General features: G+C 39.8%; 1 protein-coding gene across 3 annotated transcripts in view; it reads right to left on the minus strand.

The window, feature by feature from the left end:
* The window catches only part of ASAP1 (ArfGAP with SH3 domain, ankyrin repeat and PH domain 1), a 202,503-nt gene that overhangs the window by 30,879 nt on the left and 152,174 nt on the right, over positions 1–19,450 (minus strand). For all 3 annotated transcript variants that reach the window (XM_038760067.1, XM_038760066.1, XM_038760065.1), the window contains 5 exons: positions 12,694–12,781; positions 10,725–10,773; positions 6,306–6,469; positions 5,009–5,142; positions 1,000–1,091 (listed from right to left, as the gene is read on the minus strand). In XM_038760067.1, coding sequence (XP_038615995.1) covers positions 1,000–1,091; positions 5,009–5,142; positions 6,306–6,469; positions 10,725–10,773; positions 12,694–12,781 — 527 coding nt within the window. The remainder of the gene's footprint in view (positions 1–999; positions 1,092–5,008; positions 5,143–6,305; positions 6,470–10,724; positions 10,774–12,693; positions 12,782–19,450) is intronic.

Below are 19,450 nucleotides of genomic sequence, written 5' to 3' on the forward strand. Positions count from 1 at the left end.
GTAGGTTGCAGTATGAATTAGTGTACATTTCTATTCAAAAGAAGAGTGGACATGCAAATTGACGCTTGCTCAGACACTTGAAAATGACATCTTTGTAGTCTCCTTTGAGGGTCAATATCAGCATCCAACCCTGACCAGTTTCCAAGACAGCTACCATCACCCCAAAGCAGGGGCAAGATGGATTGGAATGTCCATCCTGCTGTTTCTATGACCGGTCTGTAGCTACAACAACTTTAACTAGCGTCCCAAGTAGTCAGAAGAATCTTTGTTTTGGCTTTTCTTGATGACAACTACCCATCAGGAAATGCTCAAAGGCCCCAAGACACTCTTTAAGAAAGGGAACTCTGATGGCTGTTAGGAAAGACCAAGAAGAAATCTCTTGTCTCTATTTTATTTCCTATAACCACAGTGTGGTGTTAATGCTATTTTTAAAAACAGTATTTGTTAATTACTACATGTCAAGCAGTGAAGCAAGCATTGGAGTAGATAAATCAGGTCAGACAGAGTCCCTGTCCCCCCATGGAGCTCAGAGTCTTTTTCAAATAAGGGAATTGAGGCACAAAGAAGTGGAGTGATTTGCCCAAGGTGACACAGCAGACAAGTGGTAGAGCCAGGATTAAAGCCCAGGTCCTCTGACTTTCAGGCTCTTGCTCTTTCCACTGGGCCAAGCTGCTTATTAAGTGCTTACTAAGCTTGATGAATTCTATGCAATGACATAACTCATATACAACTTGGTATAACTTGTGGGATGCACTGGGAGAACAGGTGAGGGCTTCCATAAGAATTCTTATCTGTTTCTGATGTTGCAAGAATCTACAAAAATTAAACACATCTGGATAAAAAAAATTTCACACTCAAAACCACATGCATAAGCACAAAAGTATTTTTTCTTACTTAGCCAAATTGCTTCTTCCATATTAATCTCAAAGTTAAAAGTCTAGTATGAATCTCAAGTAAAAAGTAAAAAAAAAAAATACATTAAATTTGAAAATTACTTACATATCACTTGAAGGAGAGGGCTTTGGCGAGGGACTGGGTAAATTCCCTTCCATGATTTCATTAAAACTATTGTTTCCTAAATTCTTGGCCAGCTGCAAGATAAATAAAACATAAGATAATACTTTCACAAATCTGCACTATCTCAAATATCTCCTTTCCTTGATTTTTTTAATGAGCCTGCTTTTACACAGACAAGGCAGCACATGAGAAACAATGATTCACAGAGACTAACAAAATTAAAGCACTGAAGATCGTCATAATTACTTCTGTAAATACTAGTATTTATTGCATGATCAACTTCAGGAATAAATGAATTAGCTGCATTTCAAAACAGAGTCTTTCAAATAGACATTTAGTTAGAGATGCTAATATTAGTAGGCAAAGAGCAAAAGCACGTAGATCAATAACCTGACAAATTTCCAAAAAGGCCAGTGCAATTTACGTACTATTACACCATGTTCTGGCTAGATCCTTATCCCACTACTTTCAGATACTTCATTAATTCAATTCTACGACTAGAAAAATTCATTTCTGCTGGAGAGGCAACATAGTGCAGTGGATAGAGCATGGGCCTGAGAGTTGGGAGGTCATGGGTTCTAATTCCATCTCCGCCACTTGTCTGCTGTATGACCTTGGGCAAGTCACTTCATTTCTCTGGGCCTCAGTTACCTCATCTGGAAAACGGGGATAAAAAGACTGTGAGCCCCACGTAGGACAACCTGACTACTTTATATCTACCCCAATGCTTAGAACAGTGCTTGGCACATAGTAAGTGCTTAACAAATACAATAATAATAATAATAATTCATAACCCAGACATCCTTACAATCCACAGTCAGTGTAACTTTGAACATTTTCATTAGTATTCACTCAGTTATATATTAACCAGCTGGTGGATTATTAATGTTCTAATCCTGGCTCCACCCCTTGTCTTCTGAGTGACCTAGGGAAGGTCATTTCACTTCTCTGTGCCTCAGTTGCCTCATTTGTGAAATGGGGATTAAGATGGTGAGTCCCTTGTGGGACATGGACTGTGTCTGACCTGATAGGAAGTGCTTAGAACAGTGACTGACACATAGTAAACTAACAAATACCATAAACAAATAATAGGCTTCTCCCTTTGGGCTCCTTCAGTGCTCTTAAGAGCCTCCACCAGAAGGAAATAAAAAAGGGTTAAAAGAGGTAAAAGTCAAATGGGCCCATTTTGCTCTCAATAAACACTACCGATAATGTTACCAGACAAAACAAGGCATCCAAATGATCCCTGGGTTTCTTTCAGAGAAGCAGCATGGCCTAGTGAATAGAGCAGAAGGTCAGAATGACCTGGGTCCTAATCCTGGCTCCGCCACTTGTCTGTTGTGTGACCTTGGGCAAGTCACTTCACTTTTCTTTACCTTAGTTACCTCTACTGTAAAATGGGGATTAAGACTGTGAGTCCCACATGGGACAGGGACTGTGTCCAACCCAATTAACTTGTATCTACCCCAGATCTTAGTTCAGTGCCTGGCATATAGTAAATGCTTAACAAAAACCATAAAACAACCCACTGTACATTGGTCCCCATTTTGCCTATAGATACCTAATATTATTATTACGGTATTTGTTAAGCACTTACTATGTGGCAAACACTGTTCTAAGTGCTGGGGTGCACACAAATTAATCAGGTTGGACAAAGTCCCTGTCCCACGCCATCTAAATAGGGAGAGAACAGGTATTTAATCTCCCTTTTGCAGTTGAGTAAACGGAGGCATAGAAAAGTTAGTCACACAGCAGCACCAGAATTAGATCCCTGGACCTCTTACTCCCAGGCCCATGCTTTTTACAATAGCCCAAGCTCCTTCACTAATTCATTCATTTAATCGTATTTATTGAGCGCTTACTGTGTGCACAGTGGGTGAAGATTGAACATGCACACTGTAATGTGTGGCACCCCTGCCTTACTACTTGCTTGTGGCACTCTGTGCCCCAGGAAGAGCAAGACTGGCAGGAATGACAAAGTGAGTCACTGGCACTAAACAAATTCCTCTGTGCAAATCCTCTGTCCTGGCGTCTCCGGAATGAAATTCATCCATCATTCCTTTCTGGGGAATCCATCATCATCACATATAACATTAGGAGACGTTCTACAAAGGGAATCCCCCAGGACTCCAATTTCCTTGAAAATACCTAGTTCGTAGGTGGAACCAGTTTATTCACATTCAGTGAAATAGAAATGCTACTGAAAACATCTCAGACATAACCAAACATCTCTAACTTGATAAAGCAGAAACAAAATGTCTTTCTTCCCTTCACTTCCTTCTGGGTTTGGGCATCTGTTTATCCCTGCAACTCCTGATATTAAAGGAAAGAGAGAACTCCCCTCTGCTGAGATCTTCATTGCAAATTTCAGTTCCAGATTGCACTTGATCAGGCTTAACAGAATTGCTCCCTGTCCCTACTCTAGAAGTTGTGTCTCCCGTAGACAGAAACGCCCAAATGAATGAGAAAAAAATCACTTTTTTGCTGTTTTAACAGGATGTAGAAAGTGATATCTGATTTAAAGTCAAGAATGTGGGGCACAAATATATCCAGAAGCATGCCCAGAATGATAATTCAACTGCTAAAGCAAGAGCAGACATATTGTTACATCAAGTAATTACAAGTTCAGTTTGCTGCCAAATTGTTTATAGCTCTCTTTCACAGTGGTGCTTTTTAATGGCATCAAATATGGCACTGAGGACAGTAAACTCAGGAAATGAGGTCATGGACGTTGAGGTCTCTGGAATTCATTAAATTCCTATTTAGCTCCAGGACAGAGTGAAATCAACCTAGCTAGAAACTGATGGAGGCTTCAAATCTGGGGATTTTTCTTGAAGCTGATAATAATAATAATTATGATATTTGTTAAGCACTTACTATGTGCCAAGCACTGTTCTAAGCGTTGGATCAGGACCTGGCTGTGGTACCTCACAGTGGGGAGATGTTGAGTACACGAAGATGCCACAAGTTTCTGGAGGAAAACACCCAAGAAGCATTTTATGGCTGGAGGCTTCCTAAAGCACTCTGCCAAATTTATTCCTCTTAAGGTGGCCTGTGATTACACAGATATGACTGCTTTCAATGTGAAGCCAGAAGAAAGTTGATGCAACTGGCTCTTTTTAAATGAAGTCTAAACAAAGGGCAAATTTACAATGTGATTAACCACTCACTGTTCTCAAAACAATTTAGCTGATGACTATTTCTGAAACTCAAAGGGGAGAGAAAGATGTCTTCACTCATGAAAAGAGAGTTCAAGCAATTGATGCACTGGTAACTTACCTTCCATTTAATCCTGGTAGGAGAATTATTAACACTACTACTTCTAAATATTAATTAATTAATTTGCTTTTTAGTCAATGATATTTATTGAGCTCTTACTATGTAGAGAGTACCATACTAAGCACTTAGGAGAATTTCTAGGCATGTTCCCTGCCTAAAGGGAGTTTACAGTCTAGAGGACTGTAAGTTTTTTATGTAGCACTATTTTCCCAAAGTGTTGAATCAACTACCTCCTTTTTTATTCTCATTAGCAGACAGGTATTATTATTCCCATTTACAGTTGAGGAAGCTGAGGTAAAAGAGTTAAATGCCTAACCCAACAAAGTTAGACAGCAGGCCAGGGGCAGAGCCAGGATTAGAATCTGACCTGATAAACTTGTGTCTTACCCCAGCACTTAAAACAGCCCTTGACACACAGTAAGCGCTTAACAAATACCACAATTATTATCATTATTATTAGAACCCAGGTGTCTTGATTCTCATCCCCACACTTTTTCCCATTAGGCCAAGCTACCCTCCCAACTGATTGCTTAAAATCCAAGATCAAAATGTCCACTCCCTAGACAAGCGACTCCCCTTCTCACCTCTCTTCCCACTTCCATTCGAAAATAAAATGGACAGAAACTTTCCTCAAACAGGAGAATACGGAATGACCGTCTATAGAGGCAAAGTTCAGCACTAATAGTATCCCAAAGTTCAGAAAAAAACTCACCAAGAGCTCAGAAGTTCCTAATTTGTCTAGTTCCAAAGACTGAATGCGAGAAATATGAACCCCCATTTCCCTATGGATTCCAGAGCATTCTATACAGGTCAAAATTCCCAGGTTTGTCGAGAGCCAGGTGGGATCTATAGAAAAGATTTTAAACAAAATAGAATGAGAAAGCTTTAGTGCAAGCAAATGAGTCATTTAGAGAACATTATTTTTCCCCCAAATAAAAATGACCTGAGCCATTTTGCTACCATGAGGACATTTCAGTATCTTTGACCCGCATTTGGACTTTCAAACCTGTAAGCTTAATAGAAAGTCTCCAGGTTTTCTTGTTTGCCCCTGCATTACATGAACTATCGGTGAACTGGTGCAGTCAAGTCTGTATCTCGCCAATGTGGGCCCAAATGAGACTACAATTCCCCTGGAAACAGAGGCCCCCAGTCTTACACCACCTCTGTGTTTCTGCAGAAACATTCACATACAGTCTCAGGACGGAGAGAGAGCCGGGGAATGTCAGAAAAGAGAATCTCTCTCCAGTAGCCAACCGGTTAGCCCACTCCCACTTGTGTGACTCAGGTAATTGGGCAGCTGAAAACACTGAGTGCACCTCAGTGCCATCTAGACAGCTCAGCAGATTGACACTTTAGAAAGGAGTGCTTAATACAGTGTACTGCACACAGTAAGCGCTCAATAAATACAACTGAATGAATGAATGAACGAACAGTGACTGTTGGGAAGTTAGTGACGGTTTCTCACCAGGACCTCTCTGGCCCAAATTTATATGCTGCCCAAGATCTGCTCCCTCTCAATATCATTGAGAATTTTACCATTTAAAATTTTGAATTGTTGAATTTCCATCTGCTTTTTCTTGCTAATCATACTATATCCCGGTTGTCCTACAAGTTTCTCCTCTATTTTGATTGTGAGCCCATTATGGGACGGTCTTATTTGGTGTTCATGTTAATCAGCAAGTGCTTAGCATGGTGTTTTAAATGACTGAATAATAACAACACTGTCAAAGGATAAAACACCCTCAAAGGGAACTGTGTTGGTTAAAAAAAAAATGGGGACAAAATTTTCTATTCAACTAGAAAATGCCCTGAAATAGAATTAGTCAGTTCTCCCTGTGGCTAAAGGAACTCTCTTCAAATGCCAGATCTGTTTCAGGAAACAAAGCACTAACTCTCCAACCAACTACAAAAGGAGTTCAAAGAGTTACCTCTAGCTTTGGAAGAAAGTTTGTGAATATGAAATTAGTGGGTGGAGAGCAAGGCTTGGGGACAGAACAAGAAAAGGATACCTGAGGATCCACAGTCACAGCAGACTTCGTTGCCTGGGAATCGCTGAATGTCATCAATAATGGCTTTGGTTAGGTCTTCGAGACTGTTTTCCCCTGTACTCTGCTCTCCCTGGAATGCCATGGTCAGTGCCTCTTCTTTACTGTTGGTCAATACAGATATCCACCTGTGGCAAAATACCAAGGGTTTTTTTAATACCAAGCACATTCCTCCCATTCAAGAAAAAAATCAATTACTTACAAATAGCAACTTTCAACAGAGTATTTAAAAAACAACCTACTCAGAAACAGGACACAGAAGAGATTGACATGAAAGCACAAATTAAAAAAAGTGTAGGACAAGAAGATGGGGGAAGAAGAAGGGGAAAAGGAAGGAAGGAAATGAAAGGGAGAGGAGTGTGTGTATGTTTGGCTGTGTCGGTCTGTCTCAGAAGATGAATGGCCTGTGAATTAGAGCACCTGCTTTTAACCCCAGCTCCTCCACTTATCTTCACTGTGACCTTGGGCAAGTCACTTAACTTCTCTGTGCCTCAGTCACCTCACCTGTAAATTGGGGATTACGACAGTCTCACATGGGACATGGACTGTGTCCAACCTAATTAACTTGTATCTACCCCAGCGCTTACTTAGTACAGTGCATGGTACATAGTAAGCACTTAAATACCATTAAAAAAACTACTGGAGAGGAGGCAGTTGGCACTACCAAATGTGGAGAAGTGGAGTAGAGGTTTGGAAGGGACATGAATCAAGGGAGTGTTCTCAAAATGGACATGTTCATCCACCCAAGTGGAGCAAGGAAAAGGTTTGCTAAGAACTGAGGAGGCTTAGAAAAAAAGTGAGCATCTCAAAAATACATGGCTAAGACAAAGATTTAGAATGAATGCAAATTAGAAACATAAATTGTGTTTCAGTCTCTACGCTTTCTGGCTTCCTCTCTGTGAAAATCTTTTCAAGGCTAGGAAAATCGTTTAGTTTCAGTTAGTGAATGAATATTTTTTTATGATTTGACCTTTGTTTTGCTTTACCAATCAACACCCAGATGAGATTCTAAGACAAACAGTATTTCACAAATATTTTTTAGTAGCAAGTCACGAGGCAAGAACAGAAACTTTGGAGGTAAAACCCACAAGAAATCCCTTATAGATTCCCCGGGGATGTTTTCTGCTTTCAAGCATGCAAGATATTCTCTTTCAGAGACAAGGAGACTCGTGGATGCAGTCTCATCGTCAGCAGATTCGTCTTCGAACTGAATGTCACCTCTACACTAAAAATATGTGGCCCCACAGAGCAAATCTAATACACCAGGTGGAGCCCTTTCTCAGTTTGTGGAGACAAACGTAATTTGAGAGCAAATTTTATATAACCATTTCTCCCCCCACCATCATTACAGGAAGAACCACAGTTACTTCCAAGCAAAAAGGTTAGAAACGGACACATTCAATACATTTTGGCAGTCCTTATGTCTACCTAATTGTAACTAAGACACACTATTTGATAAAAGCAATACAATGACATGCTAAGCTATTGGTTTGCATTCCTATACTAACGTGCTTGAGATGATAACTTTTGCATTTCAAAAGGCGCTGTTTACCCACTCTTACTGCTAGACTATAAGTTCGTTGAGGGCAGGGATCTTGTGTACTAATTCTATTGTACTCTCCCAAGTGCTTAGTATTATGCTCCTCACAAGAGTCGGCAATCAATAATTACTATTTATTGGACTGGTGGCAGTTAAATTCCCACGGCAAAAGTAATCAAAAGCAACTCCTATGCTGCAGTTGCTGCACAAAGTTCAGGCCAGGGAAGAATACAGAGGAAGACAGAATCAGGACAGGGAGGGTGGCAAATTAGCTAGAAGCACCGAAGAAAATGGAAATGTGGCTTTGGGTAAATCAAAGGATCAGCATCACCCCCTGTCCAAAAGTGGCTTCAATGTAACCCCTAAAAACTAAGCAGTCTGAAGCCCTCTCCAACTTTGAGCCCCAACCCCAAGGCCCTTTAATCACGAGAAACTGAGTCTGATCAATATCAATAACCCCAGAACTTATTTCTCTGTGAGGGAAACTTGTGATCCTCTCCATAGGAAAAGGAAGAGGAAAGGGGCAAAAAATGATGTTTGGAAGGCAACAAAGAGAAACCAAAATGACAGGAAGAAGTGGGGAAGACCCAGAAATGATTTTTTTCTTTTAGAAAGCCAGGGATTTCTGGTCAACAACATAGCTGGGGAAACTGAGGGCTTACTGAGTGACACACTGTTAATCAATTCTATTTATTGAGCACTTACTGTGTGTAGAGCACTGTGTACTTAGTGCTTGGGAGAGTACGATATAACAGAGTTAAGTTCTTGGGAAAGTATCACACGGAGGCAAAAGACACACACCCTGTCCACAAGGAACTTACAATCTAATGGAAGATAGGTAACATACAGAAGAAAATTTCCCCAGAGGAAAAAAAAGAAGGTAAAAAGGGTAGATTGAGCAAAGGTGCAAATACCTTCTGGCAATTTAAAGAGAGGAGGCAAGGAAGAGATAGAGTGAAGAGGAAAGAGATGGAACAAGAGGGTTCTGAAGAGGAGAGGTCAGTGAAGAAAGGAAGCAGAGCTTGAGTCTCCAGTTGGTAGTTAATGGACCCAATGCCATAATGATTTCTCTTTAAAAATAAAACAAATCTGATTTCAGGGCACACATGCCTATTTACAATTTTCTTTATGAAATGACAGCAAATCTATGTCACACATATGCCTGCAAACCAGAAAATAATTGTTTGTGCAGTATAATTTGACCATATGTTGGTAAACTATGCTTGTTTACATTTTCTAAACAGATAAAATGGAATTACCAAGAAATCAATTTAATACTACTAAATCTAGCAGCACCCAAGACTTACAAGGTGTAGAGAGGTTTTTTTTATAAATGAATAAAGCTCAGATCTATGGCAAGCACAGCACCTTATAAAATAAACTACTGAAATTTGCTTTTATTCTTGTAGAATACTGGGATATCATCTGACAAGTGATACAGGGATCATAAGGTGCCTTGGAAAAATTAACCACGTGCAGTTTTATTACAGGTGATGTTGCATTTTTCTCACTTTCACACAATAGCTATACCTGAATCCACCAGTTCACAGTTCCTGAATTGTCTAATAAAGTTTAACAGAGTTCTGAAACACATTTTCAGTTTGGAAAATTGCTTGGCAAAAACAGAGCCATCCGATAGATGAACCTGAAGATGTCACTGATGGTAAAATTTTCCTGAGTGGTCATGTTACCAAAAAGGCCCATGTGGAACCTTCTGTCTTAGCCTCATTATGTACACTCAAAGACTGCCCCTGATCAGACTTGATAAATGGTGGAATGACTCACATCAGTACTGGGAGATAATAATAATAATAATTATTATTATTATAGCATTTGTCAAGCTCTTACTATGTGCCAAGCACTGTTCTAAGCGCTGGGGTAGATACAAACTAATCAGGTTGTCCCACGAGGGTCTCACACTTTTAATCCCCGTTTTACAGATGAGGTAACTGAGGCACAGAGAAGTTAAGTGACGTACCCAAGGTCACACAGCAGACAAGTGGCGGAGCCAGGATTAGAACCCTCGTCCTATGACTCCCAAGCCTGTGCCCTTTCCATTAAGCCATGCTGCTCCTCTAGACCATATGTAGGCAGACTAAAGATGAAATTGTGAAGGCTTTGAAGAAATAAATGTTTGGAATATAAATGTGCCAAAAATGCTTGTTTGTGTAATTTCTTTGATGAAGTAGAAAAGAGACCAGACAGCCATTCAGAGGTATGTAAAGTGGAAAACATTATCAAAACCAGAGGTAGCATATTACTGATTTCTCAGTGAATATATAATTCAGGTCTTTCCAAGAAAACATATTCTGATATGCCAACTTGCCTTCATGAACTAAATGCTAGTTAAGGGGAGAGATGTGGTTCTGGGGTTTAATCTTGGCTCCTCCAAGTATCTGCTATGTGACCCTGGGCAAGTCATTTCACTCCTCCATGCCTCAGTTATCTCATCAATAAAATGGGGATTAAGACTATGAGCCCTATGCGAGGCATGGACTGTGTCCAACCAGGTTAGCTTGCATCTACCCCAGCACTTGGTATAAGGGCTTAACAAATACTATTTCTTTAAAAAAAAAGGAAAAAATTTTTGATTCTCTATCTGATCAGAAACCAAGGTGTCAACACGGTTGAAATAAGAGAACACTGCTTAAAGTGGCTTGAGATGGCACTGAATGAGAATTGCCCTTGACCTCTGTGAGCCTTAATTTCTCCACATGTAAAGGAGCGATAGCACCACCTTACCACCTACTTCTTAGGATACACACACAAACAGAATGGGGCAGGACTTGGACTTCAGAAGAAAAGCACTACATATAGATTCTAATTATTAGATATATACTTACGCTACATAATCCTGCTCGTCCTCTGCCTGAAAGTGGTAAGTTCTATTATCTGAAATACAGATACAAAAAGGTCTAAATCTTGGAAGCAGATCGATCTGATTATCTGAGTTCAAGTGAGTACAAGTGAGTACGTATATTTAAAGACACCAAACTTCAGCATTAGTTCCAAAGCTCATAGAGCAGTTGGAATCCAACACACTATTTTGACACTATTCATTTTGTGCTGGTTCAGTTGTAGGAGAGCTGTCACACAATTCACTGTAAGTGTACACAAAGATTAGCATATGTGCAGTTTAGCGCTATGGAAATGGATTTCTTGTGACAGGAACATTACTGTCTTCCAGCTGGTAACACAATGCATTATTTTCCAAAGGTGCTGAGACAAATAAGATCAAACTATATTTTATGCTGCACAACATATCCCCCACCCACTCTCCACGTTTACCATTAAGGGGTCAGTTTGGAACTGTAGGTACTGCTGGCCATGAGAGTGTAAGCTCTTTGAGGGCAGGCATCATGTCTACAAATTCTATTTTACTCTTCTTCAGTGCTCAGTACAGTGCTCCGCACAGTGGACAATCAATAAATACTCTGGATTGATTGTTGCCTCAAATCAGGTACTAGTTTTTCACTCCGCAAATGAATATTTTCCCTCCTTTGCAAATCCATACTCCGTCAGCCTATCCTGCAAGTTTGTTAGGGGGTCATGGGGAGGAGGTATATACTATAGCAGCCCCCTGTTCATTTTGGAGATTGATATTCTTGAGCTACAAAATAGCTGGAATTTCAGATGTAAATGGAATCAATAATCCCCCAAACACTGTGGTCAATGTGTTTTTACCCTGGCTTTTAATGTGGGTTTGAGATTTCTATAATTAAGATCTACAAAGAAAATGGATTTGGGGATTTTCAGAGAGCAGTACTAATAGCTGTGCAGGTATTTACTGAACACATGCACTGTACTAAGAGCTTGGTAAAGTACAACAGAAGCATGAGAAACTTTCCCTACCCATAATGACATCCTAACAGGGGATACAGACATAAAAAATACTGAGGCATGAAACCCTCTATTCTGCCTCAGATAAAAGGGAGAAGCACGGCTGAAAAGCACAGTGTAATAATCCTGGTGATATGAACCTTGTAGATGGGAAACTCTAACATAGCTTAATTGAAGATGTTAAATTCTTCCTTAGCATTAGCCATCAATGAATCTCTTTTACCTGTAAAATAACAGCAATCTCAGCAGAAAGACAATATATAGCTAGATCTTTCATTGACACATACACACACACACAAATAAATACGAACATTTTTCTTATCTAACTTACGGGACACAGGTCAGTGAGGACAATTCAATAATGAATGGTCAATGGGGTTAGTGACAGAGGCCCTTTCTCTAGAGCTTTCTAAAAATGGGATATATACTCATTTTAGGGGGATAGGGTAGCTGTGTACTGCCTGAAGACAGGAGGATGGACCAGATAATCTCTCAAAGATCCACCAGCTCTAGGATTCCAGGATATTTTCCATTTGTTTAAAATTCTTTTAAGGCTAATAGAATAACTTTTCGCTCAAGTCGAGGAAGATGGGTTTCATGCATCAAACATACTATGATTAGCTATTGCTCATCAGAACTGTAGTCTGCTTCCCTGCTCAAATTCTGCTTTCTGATATTGGACTTCTGGCCTATTCATATTTGAGGGAAGAACTGAATGTTGCCAACTTGTACTTCCCAAGTGCTTAGTACAGTGCTCTGCACATAGTAAGTGCTCAATAAATACAACTGAATGAATGAATGCCACCTGATCTTGCTGCTCTTACTGGAATTTCACATATTAGAGCACATACGGGAATGAGTGCACAAGGGCTTGGAAATACTAACCATTAGGCACCTTGTCTTAAAATGCTGCACAGCTCCCAAGGGAAATTGTACTAGCACAATTACCCACTGAAAGGAAACTATACATACGTGATATCAGGTCAAAAGACTTCTTATCTTCAGCATTCGGTTTCACCTGGCACGTCAGGAGGTTGAGTTTGGCCGGTGGTCGGTTGGACTAGAAAAGGGGAAATACATATTTTAGTCAAAGTAATATTTGTTTGCTAGTGTTTTCTCATTTTCCACTTACCCTGATTTCTTTGGACTTTGATTCCTTCTGTCTTCTTACTAACAGTACCCACACCACACTTAGAACCATCTGAAGTATCAAGAGGTGCTCAATTTTTTAAAAAATGGATGGCATTTGTTAAGTGCTTACAGTGCTTGCTAAGATGGACCCTGTCCCTTGTAGGGTTCACAATCCGGGAGGTAGGGAAAGCAGGTAGTGCTATCATGTTTTGCAGATGAGGACTTTAATTCCAGAAAGCCACACTCGCAGTTCCACCCAAAGATCACCCTCGTGCTCAAAAGAAAAAGTTGGCACACTGAATCTCAATACTAATAGCCAAGATCATAGTCCTGATCTTAGCAGGAAGTGACTTTCACTTTATGGTGGGTCAAGAAGTCCACCATTCTAGCTAGATTGGCTTCAGAATCTCTCACTTTCTAAATAACATTTGAACATCTAGGACTTGAAAGATGATTCACATCTATAACAGGGTCCAAGATCAATGGGATCAGGCTCTCTTTATCTTTGAATATTCACAGCAAAAGAACAGCTGGCTCCCTTCTCACCTGGAGGATGAAGCCCGTTGTGGGCAATGACCAGAGCCTCAGCTATCAAATAAAATGCTATTTCTTACCCATGTCAAGGTTGTTGCACTCATATAGGTCATCTTAGTAGGGTATATGGAAACATATTCTAACTCAGTGGGTTGGAAACAGAGTCTTAAAACTCTTAGATATTACAATGAAATTTGGTTCAAAGATGGAATTCTACTTTATCTTTTTCCAGGCATTAGATACTTTATTAACCTTAGTTTCTCACGTAACGCCCATTTTTCCAAATATGAAGGTTTTAAAAAGGCAAGGTATAAACTGGTTGAGAAAGTTCAGAAAACAAAATTCATAAAATGTGTTATTTTTAGAATTCTGTGAATGAATTTAATTATGAATTTTCCCCAATTTTATTGAACCAATAGTCTGAAAACATTTCTGTTCAGGGATGTCCTTTTTAACATCTGTAAATGTATATGCATATATATTACTTGAACTACAAAAGACATTTCATTTACTGTAAAGGTTAAGATATCATGACCTCTTTAAACAGAAAGTGTACATTTTTCTCTAGCACTTTCAAGTCATATACAACTATAGATATTTTTTAAACTATGGATTCGCCACCTCTCAAGAAAAGCTTCTTTTCAGATGGCCAGGTCAGAGACCTATTTCAGCTGAAAAACAATGGTCATTCTTGGGTTCTGAAAACTTTGATTAATTGGAACCTTTTAAGAAAACTTATCAGAGGTAGTTTAGTTTCTCCCATTGCTCCTTGAGAATCATGCTGTCACTAAAGATAGAAAACCCACTCTCATCTAGGATCAGTCATCAGAATATATGTGAAAATATATCTAGAAACAGAATGACTCAAGACTGATTCATGTTGCACAGCATTTTGAACAAAAACAAATACCACATTTGTGCCTTTTGAGTCTGTTTGCCTAAGAGTAGAGTCTAGCAGTGAAATAGTGTTAAGAGGGGAAAACTTCATGGTTAGAAGAAAGCATCTTGTAGTGGAATTGTGTGTTCTAAAACAGTAAGGCCTTTTCTCTAAATTTTATCTTGCTTTCCAAGCAGGGCAGGGTACCCTCTGATAATAAGAATCACAAGGCTACCGACCCCTAGATACATTTGGCAAGGAGAAAAATGAAAGAAACCATAAATCGGGGCTGTCTTTGGGTCTTGAATCCAATTTTTATAGATGCTTTATTCCTATTTCATCATTTGACAATTGGAGGAAAATGTCCCAGTAAATTATAGTAAAGAGCAAGGACAAGTATAAGGAGTCTGAAAATGGCTTCTTCAATCACAATGTTCTTGGGTTTTTATGGTGCTTACTGTTGCCTTTATGATACATTTTTGTGTCTTTATGATTCAATCTTTCCTTGTCTGTCTGCTACCAACCTCCCATCCCCTTTTTATATGGGGAGATCTTTTAACATTAATAATAATAATGACAATAACTGTGGTGCTTGTTAAGTATTTACTATGTGCCAAGCACTGACCTAAGCGCCAGGGTAGATACAAGATCATCAGGTGCCACATGAGGCTCACAGTGTAAATAGGAGGGGCAACAGGTATTGAATCCCCATTTTACAGAAGAGGGAACTGAGGCACTGAGAAAAGCGTCTCGCACAAGTTCACACAGCAGGTACGTGGCAGAGCTGCGATTAGAATACAGGTCCGCTGATTCCCAGGCCTGTGCTCTTTCCTCTACGTCACGCTGCTTCTCTGAAGCACTTCAGGACTTGAAGCTCACTTCTATTCATCCTTTATTCTATTTCTTCCCCAGCACTTAGTGCAGTGCTTTGCACCCAATAGGTGCTCAATAGATACCACTGAATGAATGATTACGTTTCCACATGAAGATGAATACAATCTTGATTTCCTTTTAATGAATGTACTCCTGCTCTAGCATCTCCTGGTAGAAAATACTTTGTACATTTCCAACATTTCAGTTCATTTCCCAGTTCACAGATGCTTGGCTCGAATGATTTCTTGGGGTTTTATTCAAGAAATAAAGACCATCATTTCCTATGGAAAAGGTAGGGACAGGCTGCCAGGCAAACAGAATTGCACATCTTGTCTCTGGCAGATGCTGAACTCTTTGAGGTTCACTACAATCTTCCTATATTCTCTTACGCTTCCTTTGCATCATCCCATGGCAACAAAACACTTGAGACACTAGGTGAAGATGATGAGTGATGTAATATCCACTTAAAGGGAAAGGAAGGGATGGGTACCATGAGAAGTCATGGTGAGGACAGGATCCTGCCCACTTGCCCAGGCAACCAACTGTCCTAGATGACACAGCCATCTGCTAATGAAAGGGCAGATGCTTTGCTCAGAGGCAGGTGACTGACTTGACTAAGTTCTGAGGTCCTTTGAGAACAGGAGTCCTCTAATTTTACAGAGAAAAACAAAAATCATTTTGGTGGCCTGGCTAGTAAAATCAAAACAAGCTGAGGACTCTTAACCAAGACAGAAAGCGTAAGGAAAACAAGAAGAACAGTTACCCACCTAAGCTACACAGGCTGTTTTAGAAAGATACCAGATGAAGCTTAGGCATGAAACAGTGCCTTGCACATAGTAAGCACTTAATAAATGCTATTATTATTATTATTATTATTATTATTATTATTATTAAAAGTCCAGGGCAGAAAAGAAAGAGTTTTCCAAATAAAAGACACTGGTTACTTGCCAAGGGCCTACCATACTGTAACAAGTATTCTGTTTGTATTAACAAACATTGGGAGAGTAATAATAACAGTAACACTGTTAAGGGCTTACTATGTGTTAAAAGCTGTACTAACGAACATTGGGATAATAATAATAATAATAATGAGTAACACTGTTAAGAGCTTACTATGTGTTAAAAGCTGTACTAAGCACTGGGGTAAATACAAGATAATCAGGTTAAATACACTGCCTGTCCCACATGGGGCTCACAGTCTAGAAAGGTGGGAGAATGGATACTGAATCCCCATTTTACAGATGAGGGAACTGAGGCCCAGAGAAGTGAAGTGATTTGCTCAAGGTCACATAGCAGGGAAATGAAAAAGCCAGGATTAGAACTCAGGTCCATGCTCTATCCACTAGACCATGCTGCTTCTCTAGCTCTGCATGAAACAATCAGAAAATATTAATTCTTAAATATTGTTTTAAGGACTGAACAAACCTCTGCAATAATTCCACTTCGAATTCCTGGAAAAATTAGTTATCTGTTTCATGGGCAATATAATCATATTTGCAGCATCAACATTATATTTCTTATAATCTCTTTCAGACTGTAAATCTGACGACATCAATAAGATTTAACATTATCTCTCTTGAACTCCAGACTGCATTTCAAACCTGATTTATGGGACTCAAATCTGACACTGTAAAATTGGAGAAGGTCTGCATTAAGTTCCATGCTGTAAATGTAGGAGGGGGAAAATGGGAGCTGAGGTGTATGGAAAAGTGTATTGTCTGAAATTGATGGGAGGTAAACGGAAAATAGAAGGATTATCATTCTTCCATCTGGTTAATTAAAATACCATCCCTAAATTTTTTTTTTTATCATTTCTGTGGGCTCTGCTCAGTCTGGAAGCAAATGAACCAAGACAACCTGACTACCTGAAGCTAAATTTGACTGTAGTTTGGTCTGCTGTGTCTGAACAAGGTTATGAATTCCTTGTGAATGGAGGCCGTGTGTCCTTTCACCAAATCCAGTTCAAGATCATGCACTTTGAAGGGGTATGGGGTAGGCAAAGGAGAGGAAGGTAAGGGGGGCAGGTAATCAAGGGGTGAACCTGACCCCAGTCACCCCAGAGATTCTCCAGGATGCTGGGCCAGTTTTCTAGGGTCAATATAGGCCCTTAGTCCTGTCTCCCTATTAGACTGCAAGCTTCTCAAGGGCAAGAAATATGTACATTATTACTGTTGGACTCTCTCAAGAGCTCATTACAGTGCTTAGCACTCAACAGGCACCCATTAAATACCCCTGACTGATGGACTCATTGCTCCAGAACAGGTCACAGTGGCACAATATGTCAAGTAATAGTCAAATCCACCTCAAAGCTGAATTTATGTTCAGGTAAGTCCTGAAAGGGGCCAGGTCTTTGGCCTAAATTTGAACTCAACCTAAGGGTTATGGTTAAATCAAATATAAATGTGGCTCCAGCATTGCTATTCTCTCTCTTCCAAATTGCTGTATATTTACTGGTGTTCATATTCTTTGTCAGTTGACATGATTATCTTCTGAATGTCAAATGGAAAATCATTGCTTCCTACCCGAATATCATTCATAAGTAATTTTCCATTTGATATTTCTGTGTGGGAGGTAAAGAAAATGCTATCTTTTAATGGATATGGAAAAGTAAGAACTTCGGTATATACCGTAGATCAGGTCATCCAAAAAACAGAATAAAATAACTTCATACAATTGATTTGATATTTTTTCACTAAGGAGAAACAAGTAAATCTGCCTTTAGAATTCAAATTTTGACCAATCAACAATATTTATTGAGGCCTATTGTATACAAAGTTCTGTACTAAGCATTAGGGTGAGTAAAACAGTATCAAAGTTTATGGTCCACGTCTCAAGGAGTCACAAGCCAGTCTCCCTACTTTAGAAGACAACATAAGCAACCTGAAATAATATATTGATTTGGGGCCTTCAAAACTTTTTATAGAGGACAACTCTTTGAAGAGAAATTCCATGAGGACAATCTGTTAGACTGTAAGCTCCTTAAGGGCAGGAGCCACGTATTTTACCACTAGTGCACTATCACAAGCTGTTAGTTCTCTGAACACAACAAATTAAAAGGGGGAGGGAATTTGTAAGTATCAATAGATCTTGTGTAAAGCCCAATTTCTAGGAATACAGAGATTTTTATTTTTTAGAAAACACAAAACAATGGAATCATGACCCTCACAAGTCTGCTGCCCTCAATTCTTATCCTGGTGCTTGGTAAACAGAGGAGATCTTATGAAGTCAGAGAAATCCATTGACCTCTACTGGGACAGCTGTCCTTTACTGAGCAGTTAGGTGATTACATTTGATTTAGAGAAGAGCAAAAGATGCATTTCCTCCTGCCAGGGAGATGTCTTATACTGTATGCCATGGCAAAAACTGGATAAAGAAGAAATCAAAAATCCCTTTTTTGTTACATGATACCACAAGGGGTAAAGGGTTGAGAGTGATGGGATGGGAGAGTGTGAGAGAGACAGAGAGAGAAAGAGAGGTTGGTGTGTGTGTCTGTGTGTAAAGAATAAGTGCATGCTCCTGTCTCAGCCTGGGTTCAACCTTGAACAAGATCTGGCTCCCTGCCAGTTTGGCAAACAGGACAGGAATGGAAGCTAAATGAACTTGGCTACTGCCCTTAGGGCTGCTGAGAGATGTAGGTCTTGGCCATTAAGGCGAGAGCTCTGGTTGTATGGAATTATGTGGTGTTGATGCAACATTCTCATCACAGTTCCCTCCCCTACCTAGCCTAAATCCCTGAAACATGCAGAAAATGAGTGGGAGATGCAGGAAATGACGGAATTTGACTGAACCCAACGGGTCTCAGCTTGATGTCTCGAACAGACCTCTCAAATTAGAGGCCCTTGGGCTGGTCTCAGCATTCCAAGGCCTCAGCTACAGCTAGTCAGGCTGGGGGCTGCCAGTTGAGGATGGTATTATATGTTTCCACAGCCAACAGTCTGAGACTGTTGAACCCTGCAGGGAATACTGTTATGTTGCACTTTCCCAAGTGCTTATTACAGCACTCTGCAAACAGCATTCAATAAATATGATCAACTGACTTCAATTCCTACAAGAATGACCTCCAAACTCCAAGGAGCTGTTCTTAGCTAACACTTCCAATATGCCAGCAGATGTGACAGACTATGATCCTTGATTGGACAGGACTATTTAATAATAATAATAATAATAATAATAATAATAGCATTTACTAAGCGCTCACTACGTGCAAAGCACTGTTCTAATCCCTGGGGAGGTTACATGGGGATCAGGTTGTCCCACGGGGGGCTCCCAGTCAATCCCCATTTTTACAGATGAGGTAACTGAGGCCCAGAGAAG

Source organism: Tachyglossus aculeatus, chromosome 18 (genome assembly GCF_015852505.1).
Source record: "Tachyglossus aculeatus isolate mTacAcu1 chromosome 18, mTacAcu1.pri, whole genome shotgun sequence".
Lineage (NCBI taxonomy): Eukaryota > Metazoa > Chordata > Mammalia > Monotremata > Tachyglossidae > Tachyglossus > Tachyglossus aculeatus.